Genomic DNA, 18,944 nt, shown 5'->3' on the forward strand with positions numbered 1-18,944 from the left:
ATAAACCCACTCAGATGAATCATGCAAATGATTGGGAGCGTACAAACTGCTGTACTGTCAGTGAGCAGATGAATAATAGCAGTGAGGAGACTTAGACCGGAAGTACAACTGTCACCAATAGATGACATGCATTCAAGTGAAAGCTTTAAAAACGCTCCGACAATAAAATGTCATTTGTGCACAAATATCGGGGTCTTGCCAGTGTTGTCCCTATGATTAATCCTGATTCATTCAAATTCCAAAATGTGATTAATTAAAAAAAACAATCTGTTGACAGCAGCAATTACTACATTAGTTGTTGTGTGCATCATGAATACATCCTAACATGCCTTTCTGTCATGATAACAATACCAAAATAATTGGGTTATTTGATGTTAAAAGGACAGCAGACGTAGCAGGTAAATAAATGTAATGTTCAAATGTTGTACTTTTATCTAAAATGTCTGGAATGTTGGAAATGTTTCCTCTTCTTAATTTAAAGTGTTACTTTACTCAAATATGATGTGAATGCATTGGACAAAAATGGTTGTTTACTTGTTTGTTTGTGTCATTTTTCATGTAAACATCATTCCTTACAAGAAATAACATGAATTGTTGTTTGCGTGTCACACTTAAAGATGAGTAACAGCAACATGTAACTACAATGGTTTAAGGCAGTGGTTCTCAAACTTTTTTTGTCATCCCCCACTTTGGACAAGGGGGAGTTTTCAAGCCCCACCTGCCCCCATCGCCCCAACAGAGCGCTAATGCCAAGCTTTAACATTTTCAAATTTATTGAACATCAAGTTGTATACATTCAAACTCAATAACATAAAATAACATCAAGTTCAATAATAAATAAAATAACTGTGCAGCTGTGGTATAACTTGCATCAAGTTCAATAATAAATAAAATAACTTCCATCAAGTTCAATAAATAAAATAAGTGTTATAACTTGCATCAAGTTCAATAATAAATCAAAAAAAGTGTTATAACTTGCATCACGTTCAATAATAAATCAAAAAAAGTGTTATAACTTGCATCAAGTTCAATAATAAATCAAATAAAAGTGTTATAACTTCCATCAAGTTCAATAAATAAAACAAAAGTGTTATAACTTGCATCAAGTTCAATAATAAATCAAATAAAAGTGTTATAACTTGCATCAAGTTCAATAATAAATCAAAAAAGTGTTATAACTTGCATCAAGTTCAATAATAAATAAAACAAGTGTTATAACTTGCATCAAGTTCAATAATAAATCAAATAAAAGTGTTATAACTTGCATCAAGTTCAATAATAAATCAAAAATGTGTTATAACTTGCATCAAGTTCAATACTAAATCAAATAAAAGTGTTATAACTTGCATCAAGTTCAATAATAAATCAAATAACTTGCATCAAGTTCAATAATAAATCAAAAAAGTGTTAACTTGCATCAAGTTCAATAATAAATAAAACAAGTGTTATAACTTGCATCAAGTTCAATAATAAATCAAATAAAAGTGTTATAACTTGCATCAAGTTCAATAATAAATCAAATAACTTGCATCAAGTTCAATAATAAATCAAAAAAGTGTTATAACTTGCATCAAGTTCAATAATAAATCAAAAAAGTGTTATAACTTGCATCAAGTTCAATAATAAATAAAACAAACGTGTTATAACTTGCATCAAGTTCAATAATAAATCAAAAATGTGTTATAACTTGCATCAAGTTCAATAATAAATCAAATAAAAGTGTTATAACTTGCATTTAGTTCAATAATAAATCAAATAACTTGCATCAAGTTCAATAATAAATAAAATAAAAGTGCCACTTTGCAATCTCTGCCAAAAAAAAAGGAGGAGCTATGCATTTGGCAAGTCGGGGCAAGTGACAGCACTTTCCCCCAGGAGAGCCACCTTGCTTCACTGTGAAACATCACGGCTGTATGATCAGCTCCCATTTCCTCACACAGTGCAGAGAACAGTCGCACTTTCAGTGGTCGTGTTTTGATCAAATTTACCGCGCTCACAACATCTGTTAAAACCTCATTGAGTTCGGGGCTGAGCTGCCTTGACGCGAGTGCTTCCCGGTGAATGACACAGTGTGTGCCCGTCACATTTTTGTTTCTCTGCAGGCGCTGGCTCTGGCTCGACGACCTTTGATTTGCGAGTCACAAATGTATATATTTGTGTAATTGTGGTCCACATATTAGCCTGCTACCCATCCGCGCGAAAGTTTGTTCCGCTTAGCCCCGCCCCCATTAGTTACTGTTGCTATGTCTGTCAAACTTTCGCTCGTACCGAGAAATTTAAAGCCTACAGTAAAAATAAGTACCGGTAATTTCCATTTATGTATATAGCGGATTTCACAGACAGAATCACAAAGTGATTTACAGTGTGTATAGAAAATGAAAGCATCGTAAAAAAAAAAAATCTAAGAATATAATAATAAAAAAAAAAATTTAAAGTGAAATTTCCTCCCGTTCCTCGCGCCCCACCTGTCATGTCTCTATTCCCCACCTGTGGGGCGCGCCCCACACTTTGAGAAACGCTGGTTTAAGGTCCCTGTAGCTCAGACCTGGGCATTCTGCGGCCTCTTTGTGCGTCCCTGTCCGGCCCGCGTGAGGCCAATCATAAACATACCTGCCAACTTTTGAAATCAGAAAAACCTAGTAGCCAGGGTCCAGGGGCCGCAGGCCCCAGTAGGTCCAGGACAAAGTCCTGGTGGGGGGTTCAGGGTTCGACCCCCGACGCAAAATGATTATTAGCATTCAGACAGGTTAAAATGTTGCTAAAACCATCACTTTTCTATCAGTCACAGTGACTTTTCAAAACAAAAATATTACAGCAAAAATCATATGGGTTGATTGACATGTTTATTCTGTAAGCTAACTTCAATAGTTTGAAATTATTTTGACAGTTAATGCCAGTTATCCTGTCAACCTTTCACAAGACTTCAATTTGTTCATTGAAAGTATAAACACTTTTTACAGTAAACAAATGGTAAAACAGTACTAAACAATTCCATTAAAAAAAAAAATTGGTGTCATTATTAACTTTCTGTCCAAGCTTGTATAATCTACTGCCTTGTTCAATTGTAAAAAATATTCTGTGCCTAAAATTCACATTTCTATCACAATTATCATACTGTAAACATGGTAAGCTAACTTCATTAAAATTAATAGTCCTGTCAATAGCATGGAATTACAATTCAAATGTAGTTTTTTTGTAAGCCTTTCAAAAGAATTGAAAATATGAAAAATTCATGACAATTAATTGAAGCCATCAGACACTTGAAAAGTGGCACATCACATCTCTAATGTAATCATTTGAACTTTTCAACAGAAATAGCACTGCAAAAATATTAAGGACATACTTCTGTATTTTGGTAGTTATGCTGTCAACATTTAACAAGATTTCTTCAACTTGGACTTGAAAGCATAAATAGTATAAACACTTTTAACAGTATAACAGTACTAAACAATTCCAATAGATAACATTGGTGTCATTACCTTTTTGTGGCTAAAATCCACATTTATTCTATCAGATTGATCATACTGCAAAAATGATATGGTAACTTTATGATAAGTTTACTTGAAGTGGCATAAAACACTGAAAGTGATTGTTCCTATAACCCCTTTGTTTCAAATGTTTGTTCCACTTGTGGCAGTCGGGCACCAGCATACCGTCTTTGACAACTTGAAGTGGCATAAAACACTGAAAGTGATTGTTCCTATAACCCCTTTGTTTTAAATGTTTTATGCCACTTCAAGTTGTCAAAGACGTGCTGTGAAATACAGCCGACAGGATTGCGCACCAAACACGAAGCAAGGCCAAAGCGCGTGCAGGAGAACAAAGGACTTCTTTCATTTAAGGTTTGTGATAAACCATCAAACTCATTCGTTAAAAGGACTGTATAGTAATATAAAATGAGTTTTTCTGGACATTATCATGCAAGAAAAGTTTATTTTTGGGACCGCGATCACCGCGTAATGATTTTTAAAGGTTGCATTACAAACATTTAACTGTCCCATGTGATCAGCCAGTGCGATTGGAAGTCCATGCTCAATTATTGCCTCCGTAAATAAAACTTCGGCATTTATCACATCCAAAGAATCTGTTTGGGCGACGAAAAACGTTGAAAGTTTTCCACTTGTATCGCTAGCAACGGCATTAGACTTGTGTTTTTTTGTCCCGACGTGGTCTTTTACATCGCTAATTCCTCCGTGTCCGATGGAAAAATCTTGTCTGCACAAGGTGCAATTCGCGTAGTTTTCACCCTTTTTGGAACGGATAATTATTCCCGGATAGGCTTTTGAATATTCTTCACGGAATGACTGCAGTTTTCTTTTCGGTTTAAGACTCGTTTGCGATTTTTCTCCGGCTGATTCCATGATCGTTCGCTCGTTTGGAAACAATGGCCTCGTGCTTGGCAGCGGTGCTATAAATAGCCTCGCACATGGCATTCGGAATGGCTCGATAGGAAGTTACGGGAAGCAGTGTCGATTGTCATTGTTGTTACGCGATTTCGTGAATAAAACTTTAAAAAAAAAATTTTTTTTTAATTAATGAAAAACCGTATTCCCCCTTCAAAACAAATTTTTTGTAATAAACGGTCACCTTCCTTCAAAAACTATCTCCTCTGAGCGCGTTTGTCCTTTCGGCTTCAAACTAACACAGGAGAGAGATTAAACCCTTGTGTATAAAATAACAGAACAGCGTTTTAATACCTGCTCCGGTTTTGATTTTATGACCCTTCAAAGTCCCGCTGCGCTGATGCTGCTGCGCTGCTGTTTTTTTAAGATGGCTGCTTAAAAGCAGGAAGCACCAACGTGCCCACACAATGCAGACAAGGTAGGTACACTAGACAAAAGTCTTGGGACACTTATGACTACCACCGGACAAAAGTATTGGGACACTTAGGCCGAAAAATGGACAAAAGTATTGGGACACTTAGGCCGAAAACTGGACAAAAGTATTGGGACACTTGGGACTACAACTTGACAAAAGTATTGGGACACTTAGGACTACAACTTGCCAAAAGTATTGGGACACTTGGGACTAAAACTGGACAAAAGTATTGGGACACTTAGGACTAGCACCTGCCAAATACGCGGGCCCGACCAACGCTGCTTAATTGCAGCTTTAATTATTATTATTGTTCTTCCGCAACTTTGCGCTGTAATTTGACCCCCTTAACATACTTCAAAACTCACCAAATTTTACACACACATCAGTAATAAACGGCAAAACTTTTTATCAAAAAACCAAACCTCAAAACTCAAAAGTGCGCTCTAGCGCCCCCTACGAAAAAAAAAAACTAGACTGCCTGTAACTCCCACTAGGAAGGTCAGAGAGACATGAAACAAAAACCTTTATGTAGGTGTGACTTAGACCTAGATTTCATAATAGTATATTCTCGGGCAAAAATCAACAGGAAGTTTGCAATTTCCCCTTCAAAACAATTTTTTTTAATAAACCGGTCACTTCTCTTCAAACATTATCTCCTCTGAGCGCGTTTGTCGTATCAGCTTCAAAATAACACAGGAGAGAGATAAATAAATAAAAGTTATCGAAATAATTTTTCTAACTGCTCCGGTTTTGATTTTATGAGCCTTCAAAGAACCGCTGCGCTGATGCTGCTGCGCTGCTGTTTTTTTAAGATGGCTGCTTAAAAGCAGGAAGCACCAACGTGCCCACACAATGCAGACAAGGTAGGTACACTAGACAAAAGTCTTGGGACACTTATGACTACCACTGGACAAAAGTATTGGGACATTTAGGCCGAAAACTGGACAAAAGTATTGGGATACTCGGGACTAAAACTTGACAAAAGTATTGGGACACTTGGGACTAAAACTTGACAAAAGTATTGGGACACTTAGGACTAGCACCTGCCAAATACGCGGGCCCGACCAATGCTGCTTGCAGCTTTAATTATTATTCTTCCGCAACTTTGCGCTGTAATTTGACCCCCTTAACATACTTCAAAACTCACCAAATTTTACACACACATCAGTAATATACGGCAAAACGTTTTATCAAAAAACCAAACCTCAAAACTCAAAATTGCGCTCTAGCGCCCCCTACGAACCTTTATGTAGGTGTGACTTAGACCTAGATTTCATAATGGTATATTCTCAGGCAAAAATCAACAGGAAGTTGGCAATTCCCCCTTCAAGACAAAAAAGTACTAAAAACAGTAACTTTTGCCTCTTTGAGCTGTATTTTCACCCTTTTAACATGCTTCAAAACTCACCAAACTGAACACACACATCAGGACTGGCAAAAATTGCGATCTAATAAAAAAAACTAACCCCAAATCTCAAAATTGCGCTCTAGCGCAATTTTTGAATAAAACGCAGAAAAAATGACAAAACTGCCTGTAACTCCCACTGGGAAGGTCGGAGAGACATGAAACAAAAACCTCTATGTAGGTCTCACTTAGACCTACATTTCATAGATTGACAACCCCCAGCAAACATCAACAGGAAGTTTGCAATTTCCCCTTCAAAACAATTTTTTTTTTATAAACCGGTCACTTCTCTTCAAACATTATCTCCTCTGAGCGCGTTTGTCATATCAGCTTCAAAATAACACAGGAGAGAGATTAAACCCTTGTGTATAAAATAACAGAACAGCGTTTTAATACCTGCTCCGGTTTTGATTTTATGACCCTTCAAAGACCCGCTGCGCTGATGCTGCTGTTTTTTTAAGATGGCTGCTTAAAAGCAGGAAGCACCAACGTGCCCACACAATGCAGACAAGGTAGGTACACTAGACAAAAGTCTTGGGACACTTCAGACTAAAAGTAGACAAAAGTATTGGGACACTTAGGACTAGCACCTGACAAATACGCGGGCCCGACCAATGCTGCTTGCAGCTTTAATTATTATTATTCTTCCGCAACTTTGCGCTGTAATTTGACCCCCTTAACATACTTCAAAACTCACCAAATTTTACACACACATCAGTAATATACGGCAAAACGTTTTATCAAAAAACCAAACCTCAAAACTCAAAATTGCGCTCTAGCGCCCCCTACGAACCTTTATGTAGGTGTGACTTAGACCTAGATTTCATAATGGTATATTCTCAGGCAAAAATCAACAGGAAGTTGGCAATTCCCCCTTCAAGACAAAAAAGTACTAAAAACAGTAACTTTTGCCTCTTTGAGCTGTATTTTCACCCTTTTAACATGCTTCAAAACTCACCAAACTGAACACACACATCAGGACTGGCAAAAATTGCGATCTAATAAAAAAACCTAACCCCTAGCGCAATTTTTGAATAAAACGCAGAAAAAACTGCTCCTCGGAAGAAAAAAATGACAAAACTGCCTGTAACTCCTACTGGGAAGGTCGGAGAGACATGAAACAAAAACCTCTATGTAGGTCTCACTTAGACCTACATTTCATAAATTGACAACCCCCAGCAAAAATCAACAGGAAGTTTGCAATTTCCCCTTCAAAACAAATTTCTTTTATAAACCGGTCACTTCTCTTCAAACATTATCTCCTCTGAGCGCGTTTGTCGTATCAGCTTCAAAATAACACAGGAGAGAGATAAATAAATAAAAGTTATTGAAATAATTTTTCTAACTGCTCCGGTTTTGATTTTATGAGCCTTCAAAGAAGCGCTGCGCTGATGCTGCTGTTTTTTAAGATGGCTGCTTAAAAGCAGGAAGCACCAACGTGCCCACACAATGCAGACAAGGTAGGTACACTACACAAAAGTCTTGGGACACTTCAGACTAAAAGTAGACAAAAGTATTGGGACACTTATGACTATCACTGGACAAAAGTATTGGGACATTTAGGACTAGCACCTACCTGCCAAATACGCGGGCCCGACCAACGCTGCTTGCAGCTTTAATTATTATTATTATTTATCTTACAGTATATCAAAAATAATTTGAGCAACATTTACTTGAAATATTGTCGGTGTGGCCCTCCAGCAGTGCTCGGGTTGCTCATGCGGCCCCCGGTAAAAATGAATTGCCCACCCCTGCTGTAGCTGATCAGGACCAGTCAGTACCATCTGACACCAGCGGGTGTCACTGCAACACACCAGTTGACTGAGTGACGCACCTTTCTGACCGTTGCTGACAGGTGCAGACACGGTGACAGGTGACACGGTGACAGGTGTGCCGGTGACAGGTGACACGGTGACAGGTGTGACGCTGGCCAGCGGCAGGACGTTGCTGCTGGCCGCCTTGGGTCTTTGTCTGGGCGCGATGGAGGTTTCTGTGGGCCCCACAGAGTCTCGTATCCTAAACACAAAACAGTCAAACTTTAGACGCATCCTTCTTTAATCCAGGGCTGTCCAAACTTTTCCCATTTAAAAAAAAAAAGAAAAGAAAGCATGCGGAAGCCGTTTTGATATTTTTCATTTTCAAAATAAACACAACATATTGATTTTTTCCCCCTAAAGTTTGGTCCCGGGGACAATAAAGAGTACCGTATTTTCCGCACTATAAGGCGCACCTAAAAACCACAAATTTTCTCAAAAGCTGACAGTGCGGCTTATAACCCGGTGCGCTTTATATATGGATTAATATTAAGATTCATTTTCATAAAGTTTCGGTCTCGCAACTACGGTAAACAGCCGCCATCTTTTTTCCCCGTAGAAGAGGAAGTGCTTCTTCTTCTACGCCAAGCAACCGCCAAGGTAAGCACCCGCCCCCATAGAACAGGAAGCGCTTATTCTTCTACTGTAAGCAACCACCCGCCCGCGTAGAAGAAGAAGAAGCGCGCGGATATTACCGTACGTTTCATTTCCTTTGTGTGTTTACATCTGTAAAGACCACAAAATGGCTCCTACTAGGCGACAGGGATCCGGTTCATGAAAAGACGCAATCTCTCCATCCGCACACGGACTACTATTTCACAGCAACTGCCTAAAGACTTTCAAGAAAAGCTGGCTACTTTCCGTGCATATTGTAAAAACAAGATAGCTGAAAAAAAGATCCGGCCAGAGAACATTATCAACATGGACGAGGTTCCACTGACTTTTGATATTCCTGTGAACCGCACTGTGGATACAACGGGAGCACGTACGGTGAATATTCGCACCACAGGGAATGAGAAGTCATCCTTCACTGTGGTTCTAGCTTGCCATGCTAATGGCCAGAAACTTCCACCCATGGTGATATTCAAAAGGAAGACCTTGCCAAAAGAGACCTTTCCAGCCGGCGTCATCATAAAAGCTAACTCGAAGGGATGGATGGATGAAGAAAAGATGAGCGAGTGGTTAAGGGAAGTTTACGCGAAGAGGCCGGGTGGCTTTTTTCACGCAGCTCCGTCCATGTTGATATACGACTCCATGCGCGCCCACATCACGCTGGTTTTTAATATATTATTAAAGTTTGACTGACCTATCTGACTGTTTTTTTGACATTCCTTTAGCGCAGTTAGATGCGGCTTACAACACGGGGCGGCTTATAGGTGGACAAAGTTTTGAAATATGCCGTTCATTGAAGGCGCGGCTTATAACCCAGGGCGGCTTATGGTGCGGAAAATACGGTAATAACAATGTTAAAGGCCTACTGAAATGTGATGTTCTTATTTAAACGGGGATAGCAGGTCCATTCTATGTGTCATACTTGATCATTTGGCGATATTGCCATATTTTTGCTGAAAGGATTTAGTAGAGAACATCGACGATAAAGTTGGCAACTTTTGGTGGCTGATAAAAAAGCCTTGCTTGTAGCGGAAGTAGCAGACGAGTAGCGTGACGTCACAGGTTGTGGAGCTCCTCACATCCAAACATTGTTTACAATCATGGCCACCAGCAACGAGAGCAATTCGGACCGAGAAAGCCACGATTTCCCCATTAATTTGAGCGAGGATGAAAGATTTGTGGATGAGGAAAGTGAGAGTGAAGGACTAGAGGGCAGTGGGAGCCATTCAGATAGGGAAGATGCTGTGAAACCTGATATTCAGCTGGGAATGACTAAAACAGTAAATAAACACAATATACTCTATTAGCCACAACACAACCAGGCTTATATTTAATATGCCACAAATTAATCCCGCATAACAAACACCTCCCCCCTCCCAAAGTACCGTTCACCTCCCCAAAGTTCATACAGCACATATATTTCCCCAAAGTTACGTACGTGACATGCACATAGCGGCACGCACGTACGGGCAAGTCATCAAATGTTTGGAAGCCGCAGCTGCATGCGTACTCACGGTACCGCGTCTGCATATGCAACTCAAAGTCCTCCTGGTAAGAGTCTCTGTTGTCCCAGTTCTCCACAGGCCAATGGTAAAGCTTGACTGTCATCTTTCGGGAATGTAAACAATGAAACACCGGCTGTGTTTGTGTTGCTGCAGTCGGCCGCAATACACCGCTTCCCACCTACAGCTTTCTTCTTTGCCGTCTCCATTGTTCATTGAACAAATTGCAAAAGATTCACCAACACAGATGTCCAGAATACTGCGATGAAAACAGACGACTTAATAGCTGGCCACCATGCCGTCCCAAAATGTCCTCTACAATCCGTGACGTCACGCGCAGACGTCATCATACCGAGACGTTTTCAGCAGGATATTTCGCGCGGAATTTAAAATTGCACTTTAGTAAGCTAACCCGGCCGTATTGTCATGTGTTGCAATGTTAAGATTTCATCATCAGACTGTGTGGTCGCTAGTAGTGGCTTTCAGTAGGCCTTTAATAAGTCATATATCATTAGGTGTTACCATCAAATTCAAGTTTATCTGTCGATATAACCTTTGAAAAATTGATTTTCTCCCAAAGAAATCTTGTTTTTATGACAAACAAAAAAACCAAAGTGAAATATTAGATGTGAAGTAACACTGGTAAAAATGTTAAAGTGATACAATTGTTTTTTTTATTTTTACTTTCAACACTTAAGTGGCGAGATCAACTTCAGATCTATCCGTTGATTATGAGATTTTATTATTGTGTTTGTTTTATGCCATTTTTGCCAAATAAAAATGACTTAAACAAAATATTTTCCCTAAAAAATGATTTCAAAGTGTAATATTTGACGTGAAGTAATTGTAGCCTTAAATATGTCAATAATTCATAACATTGATTTTGATTCCTTATTATTTTTTGAGCAATGACAGTTTCTTTAAAAAAATTAAAAAAAATCACTAAAATTGTTGGGGATCCAAAAGGGCCTCACTCATAAAAGTGTTAAAATAAGTTATATATTTTGTTTGTTTCAATGCTTGAACTTCTAAATCAACTTCAGATTTACCCATATACCGTATTTTCCGCACCATAAGGCGCCCTGGGTTATAAGCCGCGCCTTCAATGAACGGCATATTTTAAAACTTTGTCCACCTATAAGCCGCCCCGTGTTGTAAGCCGCATCTAACTGCGCTAAAGGAATGTCAAAAAAACAGTCAAATAGGTCAGTCAAACTTTAATAATATATTAAAACCAGCGTGATGTGGGCGCGCATGGAGTCGTATATCAACATGGACGAAGCTGCGTGAAAAAAGCCACCCGGCCTCTTCGCGTAAACTTAAACTTACCTTAACCACTCGCTCATCTTTTCTTCATCCATCCCTTCGAGTTAGCTTTTATGATGACGCCGGCTGGAAAGGTCTCTTTTGGCAAGGTCTTCCTTTTGAATATCACCATGGGTGGAAGTTTCTGGCCATTAGCATGGCAAGCTAGAACCACAGTGAAGGATGACTTCTCATTCCCTGTGGTGCGAATATTCACCGTACGTGCTCCCGTTGTATCCACAGTGCGGTTCACAGGAATATCAGTTGCTGTGAAATAGTAATCCGTGTGCGGATGGAGAGATTGCGTCTTTTCATGAACCGGATCCCTGTCGTTTAGTAGGAGCCATTTTGTGGTCTTTACAGATGTAAACACACAAAGGAAATGAAACGTACGGTAATATCCGCGCGCTTTTTCTTCTTGTACGCGGGCGGGTGGTTGCTTACAGTAGAAGAAGAAGCGCTTCCTGTTCTATGGGGGCGGGTGCTTACCTTGGCGGTTGCTTGCGTAGAAGAAGAAGCGCTTCCTGTTCTACCGGGAAAAAAGATGGCGGCTGTTTACCGTAGTTACGAGACCGAAACTTTATGAAAATGAATCTTAATATTAATCCATATATAAAGCGCACCGGGTTATAAGGCGCACTGTCAGCTTTTGAGAAAATTTGTGGTTTTTAGGTGCGCCTTATAGTGCGGAAAATACGGTATTATATATATTTTTTGTATATTTTTGTAATACTTTAATGCCTTTTTGTCATGTTTTTTTTTTATGGCAAACACACAAAATATGCAGTATTTTCCCCTGAAAGAATTTCAGTGGAATGTTTGATGTGAAGTAATTGTCGTCTTAAATATGTCAATAATTCATAACATTGATTTTGATTCATTATTATTTTTGAGCAATGACATTAAAAAAAAACGCACCAATTCTTAAGGATTCAAAAGGACCCCTCTCATAAAAGTGTTAAAAATTAACCATACATTTTATTTTTTTCGCTTTCACACCAATTTGTCAATTATAAGTTTTTATTATTTATTTGTTTTATGCCATTTTTGTCAAAGACAATCCTAATTTTTATGGCCGAACGCGAAATATGATATGTTTCCCCTCAAAAAATATTTCAAAGTAAAATATATTTGATGTGAAGTAATTGGAGCTTTAATTATGTCAATAATTCATAACAAAGATTTTGATTCATTATTATATTTATGAACAATGACAGTTTTAACAGCCTCCCAGGCAGTTTTGTGTTATTCCAGCCAACTTTTTCTCCTTACTCTACACTTGTCTGCTCTATTATTCCACTTTTTGTTGAAACATACCTTTTAGAATGTGTTCAAAAGTGTCTGTGGACACCCTGCAGTGGTCAGTGGGACTACCTTGCTTTGGTGGTGCTCTTCTTGGCCGCCACCTGGCTGGCGGTGAGGGGCTGGGGCAGCGAGGTGGGTATGGCGGAGCTCTAGGGGAGAGGAGCGTGGTGAGGACAGAAGAAGGACGGTGGACAGACAGGACAGGACGTGTCACCTACAAAGATGTTTGGCACAGGACAGTCCCTTGCAGCAAACTGGAAGGCAAAGTAGGACACTTGGTAAATGTCCGGTCTCTTCTCCTGCTCCGGCTCCAGCATGTATCCTGTGGGCACAAACATACCAGACCTGCTCTGATCAGGACTACAAAACTCAAGTCTATCCTTCTTTGTGTGGACATTGTTGATTGTCATGTCACGCCGTCTTTGCTCCACAGTAAGTCTTTGCTGTTGTCCAGCATTCTCTTTTTGTTTACTTTGCAGCCAGTTCAGTTTTAGTTTCGTTCTGCATAGCCTTCCCTAAGCTGCAATGCCTTTTCTTAGCGGCACTCGCCTTTGTTTATTTTTGGTTTAAGCGTTAGACACCTTTTTACCTGCACACTGCCTCCCGTTTTTGTCTGCTTATTGTGATCACCACAAAGCAAAAAGCTACCTGCTGCCACCTACTGATAAGGAAGAGTATTACATGGTTACTCTGCCGAGCTCTAGACATTATTTGCAGATTATAATTACCGTATTTTCCGCACTATTAGCCGCACCTAAAAACCACAAATTTACTCAAAAGCTGACAGTGCGGCTTATAACCCGGTGCGCTTTATATATGGATTAATATTAAGATTCATTTTCATAAAGTTTCGGTCTCGCAACTACGGTAAACAGCCGCCATCTTTTTTCCCCGTAGAAGAGGAAGTGCTTCTTCTTCTACGCAAGCAACCGCCAAGGTAAGCACCCGCCCCCATAGAACAGGAAGCGCTTCTTCTTCTACTGTAAGCAACCACCCGCCCGCGTAGAAGGAGAAGAAGCGCGCGGATATTACGTTTCATTTCCTTTGTGTGTTTACATCTGTAAAGACCACAAAATGGCTCCTACTAAGCGACAGGTTTCCAAGACGCAATCTCTCCATCCGCACACGGACTACTATTTCACAGCAACTGCCTAAAGACTTTCAAGAAAAGCTGGCTACTTTCCGTGCATATTGTAAAAACAAGATAGCTGAAAAAAAGATCCGGCCAGAGAACATTATCAACATGGACGAGGTTCCACTGACTTTTGATATTCCTGTGAACCGCACTGTGGATACAACGGGAGCACGTACGGTGAATACAATATAACTAAAACAATTATGTGATGTGTGTAGAAGTCTTGCATATTTGTACGTGCTATTGTAATGTAACGTTAATATTAGCTAATATGCTAACATGTTTACGAGTGTAGTATTATTAATTTACAACGGCATTATTTTTGTATTGTTAAACTAATTCCTCAGTAAATTCAGCAAAAGGTCACCGTGGAGTTATTGTGTTATTGGAGAGTTAGCATCCACAGCTAGTGTTTCTTCCCTCGGCCACTTGGTGGAGCCATTGTTCCACGAGCTGAGGAGGTAGTGAAGGACTGCTTTGAAGTTGAGGAGCAGCAAGACTCTTCAACAGGAAGTGCAGATGATTCCCAGCACACTTACGGATTAAGCAGTGCAGCTTGAGGGAGAACTTGGAGTTGTCCGGCACGATGAAGGTGCCGTCGCAGATGGCCACCTGACTCTCCCCGAACGGCAGCGTGAAGAAACACAACTTGTACAACAAACATCCCAGCGCCTGTCAAGACACAAAGTGTTCAACCATTAACAGCCAGATCCATCTTACTGAGCAGACACTGCAAGCAACATGGCCGCTCTAACATGTCCAGAGACCTGGGCTGCCCATTAGGGCCATGGTGGAGAGTGTGGCAGTCCATGGTGGAGGGTGTGTCAGTCCATGGTGGAGGGTGTGTCAGTACATGGTGGAGAGTGTGTCAGTGGATGGTGGAGAGTGTGTCAGTCCATGGTGGAGAGTGTGTCAGTGGATGGTGGAGGGTGTGGCAGTCCATGGTGGAGAGTGTGTCAGTCCATGGTGGAGAGTGTGTCAGTGGATGGTGGAGGGTGTGGCAGTCCATGGTGGAGAGTGTGTCAGTGGATGGTGGAGAGTGTGTCAGTCCATGGTGGAGAGTGTGTCGGTGGAGGGTGTGTCAGTGGATGGTGGAGGGTGTGTCAGTGGAGGGTGTGTCAGTGGATGGTGGAGAGTGTGTCAGTGGATGGTGGAGGGTGTGTCAGTGGATGGTGGAGAGTGTGTCAGTGGATGGTGGAGAGTGTGTCAGTGGATGGTGGAGGGTGTGTCAGTGGATGGTGGAGGGTGTGTCAGTGGATGGTGGAAGGTGTGTCAGTGGATGGTGGAGGGTGTGTCAGTGGATGGTGGAGGGTGTGTCAGTCCATGGTGGAGAGTGTGTCGGTGGAGGGTGTGTCAGTCCATGGTGGAGAGAGTGTCAGTGGATGGTGGAGGGTGTGTCAGTGGATGGTGGAAGGTGTGTCAGTGGATGGCGGAGGGTGTGTCAGTGGATGGTGGAGGGTGTGTCAGTGGATGGTGGAGGGTGTGTCAGTGGATGGCGTAGGGTGGATGGTGGAGGGTGTGTCAGTGGATGGTGGAGGGTGTGTCAGTGGATGGTGGAGGGTGTGTCAGTGGATGGTGGAGGGTGTGTCAGTCCATGGTGGAGAGTGTGTCGGTGGAGGGTGTGTCAGTGGATGGCGGAGGGTGGATGGTGGAGGGTGTGTCAGTGGATGGTGGAGAGTGTGTCAGTGGATGGCGGAGGGTGTGTCAGTGGATGGTGGAGGGTGTGTCAGTGGATGGTGGAGGGTGTGGCAGTCCATGGTGGAGAGTGTGTCAGTGGATGGTGGAGGGTGTGGCAGTCCATGGTGGAGAGTGTGTCAGTGGATGGTGGAGAGTGTGTCAGTCCATGGTGGAGAGTGTGTCGGTGGAGGGTGTGTCAGTGGATAGTGGAGGGTGTGTCAGTGGATGGTGGAGAGTGTGTCAGTGGATGGTGGAGGGTGTGTCAGTGGATGGTGGAGAGTGTGTCAGTGGATGGTGGAGGGTGTGTCAGTGGATGGTGGAGGGTGTGTCAGTGGATGGTGGAAGGTGTGTCAGTGGATGGTGGAGGGTGTGTCAGTCCATGGTGGAGAGTGTGTCGGTGGAGGGTGTGTCAGTCCATGGTGGAGAGAGTGTCAGTGGATGGTGGAGGGTGTGTCAGTGGATGGTGGAAGGTGTGTCAGTGGATGGCGGAGGGTGTGTCAGTGGATGGTGGAGGGTGTGTCAGTGGATGGTGGAGGGTGTGTCAGTGGATGGCGTAGGGTGGATGGTGGAGGGTGTGTCAGTGGATGGTGGAGGGTGTGTCAGTGGATGGTGGAGGGTGTGTCAGTGGATGGTGGAGGGTGTGTCAGTCCATGGTGGAGAGTGTGTCGGTGGAGGGTGTGTCAGTGGATGGCGGAGGGTGGATGGTGGAGGGTGTGTCAGTGGATGGTGGAGAGTGTGTCAGTGGATGGCGGAGGGTGTGTCAGTGGATGGTGGAGGGTGTGTCAGTGGATGGCGGAGGGTGTGTCAGTGGATGGCGGAGGGTGTGTCAGTGGATGGTGGAGAGTGTGTCAGTGGATGGTGGAGAGTGTGTCAGTGGATGGTGGAAGGTGTGTCAGTGGATGGTGGAGGGTGTGTCAGTGGATGGTGGAGGGTGTGTCAGTGGATGGTGGAAGGTGTGTCAGTGGATGGTGGAGGGTGTGTCAGTCCATGGTGGAGAGTGTGTCGGTGGAGGGTGTGTCAGTCCATGGTGGAGAGAGTGTCAGTGGATGGTGGAGGGTGTGTCAGTGGATGGTGTGTCAGTGGATGGTGGAGAGAGTGTCAGTGGATGGTGGAGGGTGTGTCAGTGGATGGTGGAGAGTGTGTCAGTTCATGGTGGAGGGTGTGTCAGTGGATGGTGGAGGGTGTGTCAGTCCATGGTGGAGAGTGTGTCGGTGGAGGGTGTGTCAGTCCATGGTGGAGAGTGTGTCAGTCCATGGTGGAGAGTGTGTCGGTGGAGGGTGTGTCAGTCCATGGTGGAGAGTGTGTCAGTCCATGGTGGAGGGTGTGTCAGTGGATGGTGGAGGGTGTGTCAGTCCATGGTGGAGGGTGTGTCAGTCCATGGTGGAGGGTGTGTCAGTCCATGGTGGAGGGTGTGTCAGTGGATGGTGGAGGGTGTGTCAGTGAATGGTGGAGGGTGTGTCAGTGGATGGTGAAGGGTGTGTCAGTGGATGGTGGAGGGTATGTCAGTCCATGGTGGAGGGTGTGTCAGTGGATGGTGGAGGGTGTGTCAGTGGATGGTGAAGGGTGTGTCAGTGGATGGCGGAGGATGGATGGTGGAGGGTGTGTCAGTGGATGGTGGAGAGTGTGTCAGTGGATGGTGGAGAGTGTGTCAGTGGATGGTGGAGGGTGTGTCAGTGGATGGCGGAGGGTGTGTCAGTGGAGGGTGTGTCAGTGAATGGTGGAGGGTGTGTCAGTGAATGGTGGAGGGTGTGTCAGTTCATGGTGGAGGGTGTGTCAGTGGATGGTGGAGGGTGTGTCAGTGGATGGTGGAGAGTGTGTCAGTCCATGGTGGAGAGTGTGTCAGTGGATGGTGGAGGGTGTGTCAGTGGATGGCGGAGGGTGTGTCAGTGGAGGGTGTGTCAGTGAATGGTGGAGGGTGTGTCAGTGAATGGTGGAGGGTGTGTCAGTTCATGGTGGAGGGTGTGTCAGTGGATGGTGGAGGGTGTGTCAGTGGATGGTGGAGAGTGTGTCAGTCCATGGTGGAGAGTGTGTCAGTGGATGGTGGAGGGTGTGTCAGTGGATGGCGGAGGGTGTGTCAGTGGAGGGTGTGTCAGTGAATGGTGGAGGGTGTGTCAGTGAATGGTGGAGGGTGTGTCAGTTCATGGTGGAGGGTGTGTCAGTGGATGGTGGAGGGTGTGTCAGCTGATGGTGTGTCAGTGGATGATGGAGGGTGTGTCAGTGGATGATGGAGGGTGTGTCAGTCCATCACCAGCCAGGCATTAAAAAAATAGAGCTAAGAATGAGTGATCATCAATCTTCACTTCACTTGACTGACATTGACAACACCCGAGGGTCTTGTGAGAAGACGCTGGCTGCTGCCACATCATTATTAAGAAAAAAAAACGACCGACAGGAAGGCCAGAAACACTTTTTATTTCAACCGTACCTCCCGTCAAAAACTTAAAAACTGACCGCACACGTTCCTGTCTTCACAATAAAAGCCCTGCTTTATCCTGCCTGCGCTAACAAAATAAGAGTCCCAGAAAGCTAGCAAGCTAAAGAGTTTTCCGCCAATGTATTTCTTGTAAAGTGCATAAAAAGGAGTATGGAAGCTGGACAAACTTTCATGTGGGATTGGACAGAAAGGAGGACTTTTTTTCTCCTCCATTGTAAAATGTGGAGGTTATCATCACTACTGTCTGATTCTATGTGGAGGTTATCATCACTACTGTCAATGCAAGTCATCATAATCATAGCAACTTATATTCTTGTCTTCATCACAGAAACATGCTTGTATTATCAGGAAACACCTTTCACTTCTTAACTTCTTGATCCCCTCCACTTGGTCCATGGCCAGCAGCCCTGCCATGAATGATGCCTTCAAGTGCGGCCCTGCCATGAATGATGCCTTCAAGTGCGGCCCTGCCATGAATGATGCCTTCAAGTGCGGCGAGGGTGCAGTTGGAGCTGAAGTGCTTTAGTCCTCTCGGGTACACATGTTGCATGATCCAAAGTTAGAAGAGGAAGTGAGCGTGACAGGAAGTAGGAGTCTCTAGCACAACATTCAGTCAAGTATTTGAGTCACTATTTTGGCTGCCACCATTAAATGAGAGTCATCTCCGGCAACAGTGACATTCCAATAGAAGGCGTCGGTGCATATCAAATCAAGAACTTCCACAACCCACCGTAGCTCATTTGTGGCCTGCCCACGCCAGAGGCCAGTGTGTGTGAGCACAGAGCTCCAGGACAACTCCAGAGGCCAGTGTGTGTGAGCACAGAGCTCCAGGACAACTCCAGAGGCCAGTGTGTGTGAGCACGGAGCTCCAGGACAACACCGACCATGACTGACTTCTGCGGTCGCTGGTCTGGTTTCACTTCCAGCTCTGTGTGCG

The 18,944-nt window shown here is 43.2% G+C and overlaps 1 protein-coding gene across 1 annotated transcript in view; it reads right to left on the reverse strand.

Annotated features, from left to right (window-relative positions):
- Window positions 1-18,944, reverse strand: part of bmp2k (BMP2 inducible kinase) — a 107,549-nt gene that overhangs the window by 29,494 nt on the left and 59,111 nt on the right. The window contains exons 7-10 of the mRNA XM_061931662.2: window positions 14,436-14,568; window positions 12,980-13,083; window positions 12,831-12,910; window positions 8,058-8,239 (exon numbers count right to left, since the gene is read on the reverse strand). Of these exons, the coding sequence (XP_061787646.2) occupies window positions 8,058-8,239; window positions 12,831-12,910; window positions 12,980-13,083; window positions 14,436-14,568 (499 nt within the window). The remainder of the gene's footprint in view (window positions 1-8,057; window positions 8,240-12,830; window positions 12,911-12,979; window positions 13,084-14,435; window positions 14,569-18,944) is intronic.

The sequence above is a fragment of the Nerophis lumbriciformis genome, linkage group LG03 (assembly GCF_033978685.3).
Source record: "Nerophis lumbriciformis linkage group LG03, RoL_Nlum_v2.1, whole genome shotgun sequence".
NCBI classification, from domain to species: domain Eukaryota; kingdom Metazoa; phylum Chordata; class Actinopteri; order Syngnathiformes; family Syngnathidae; genus Nerophis; species Nerophis lumbriciformis.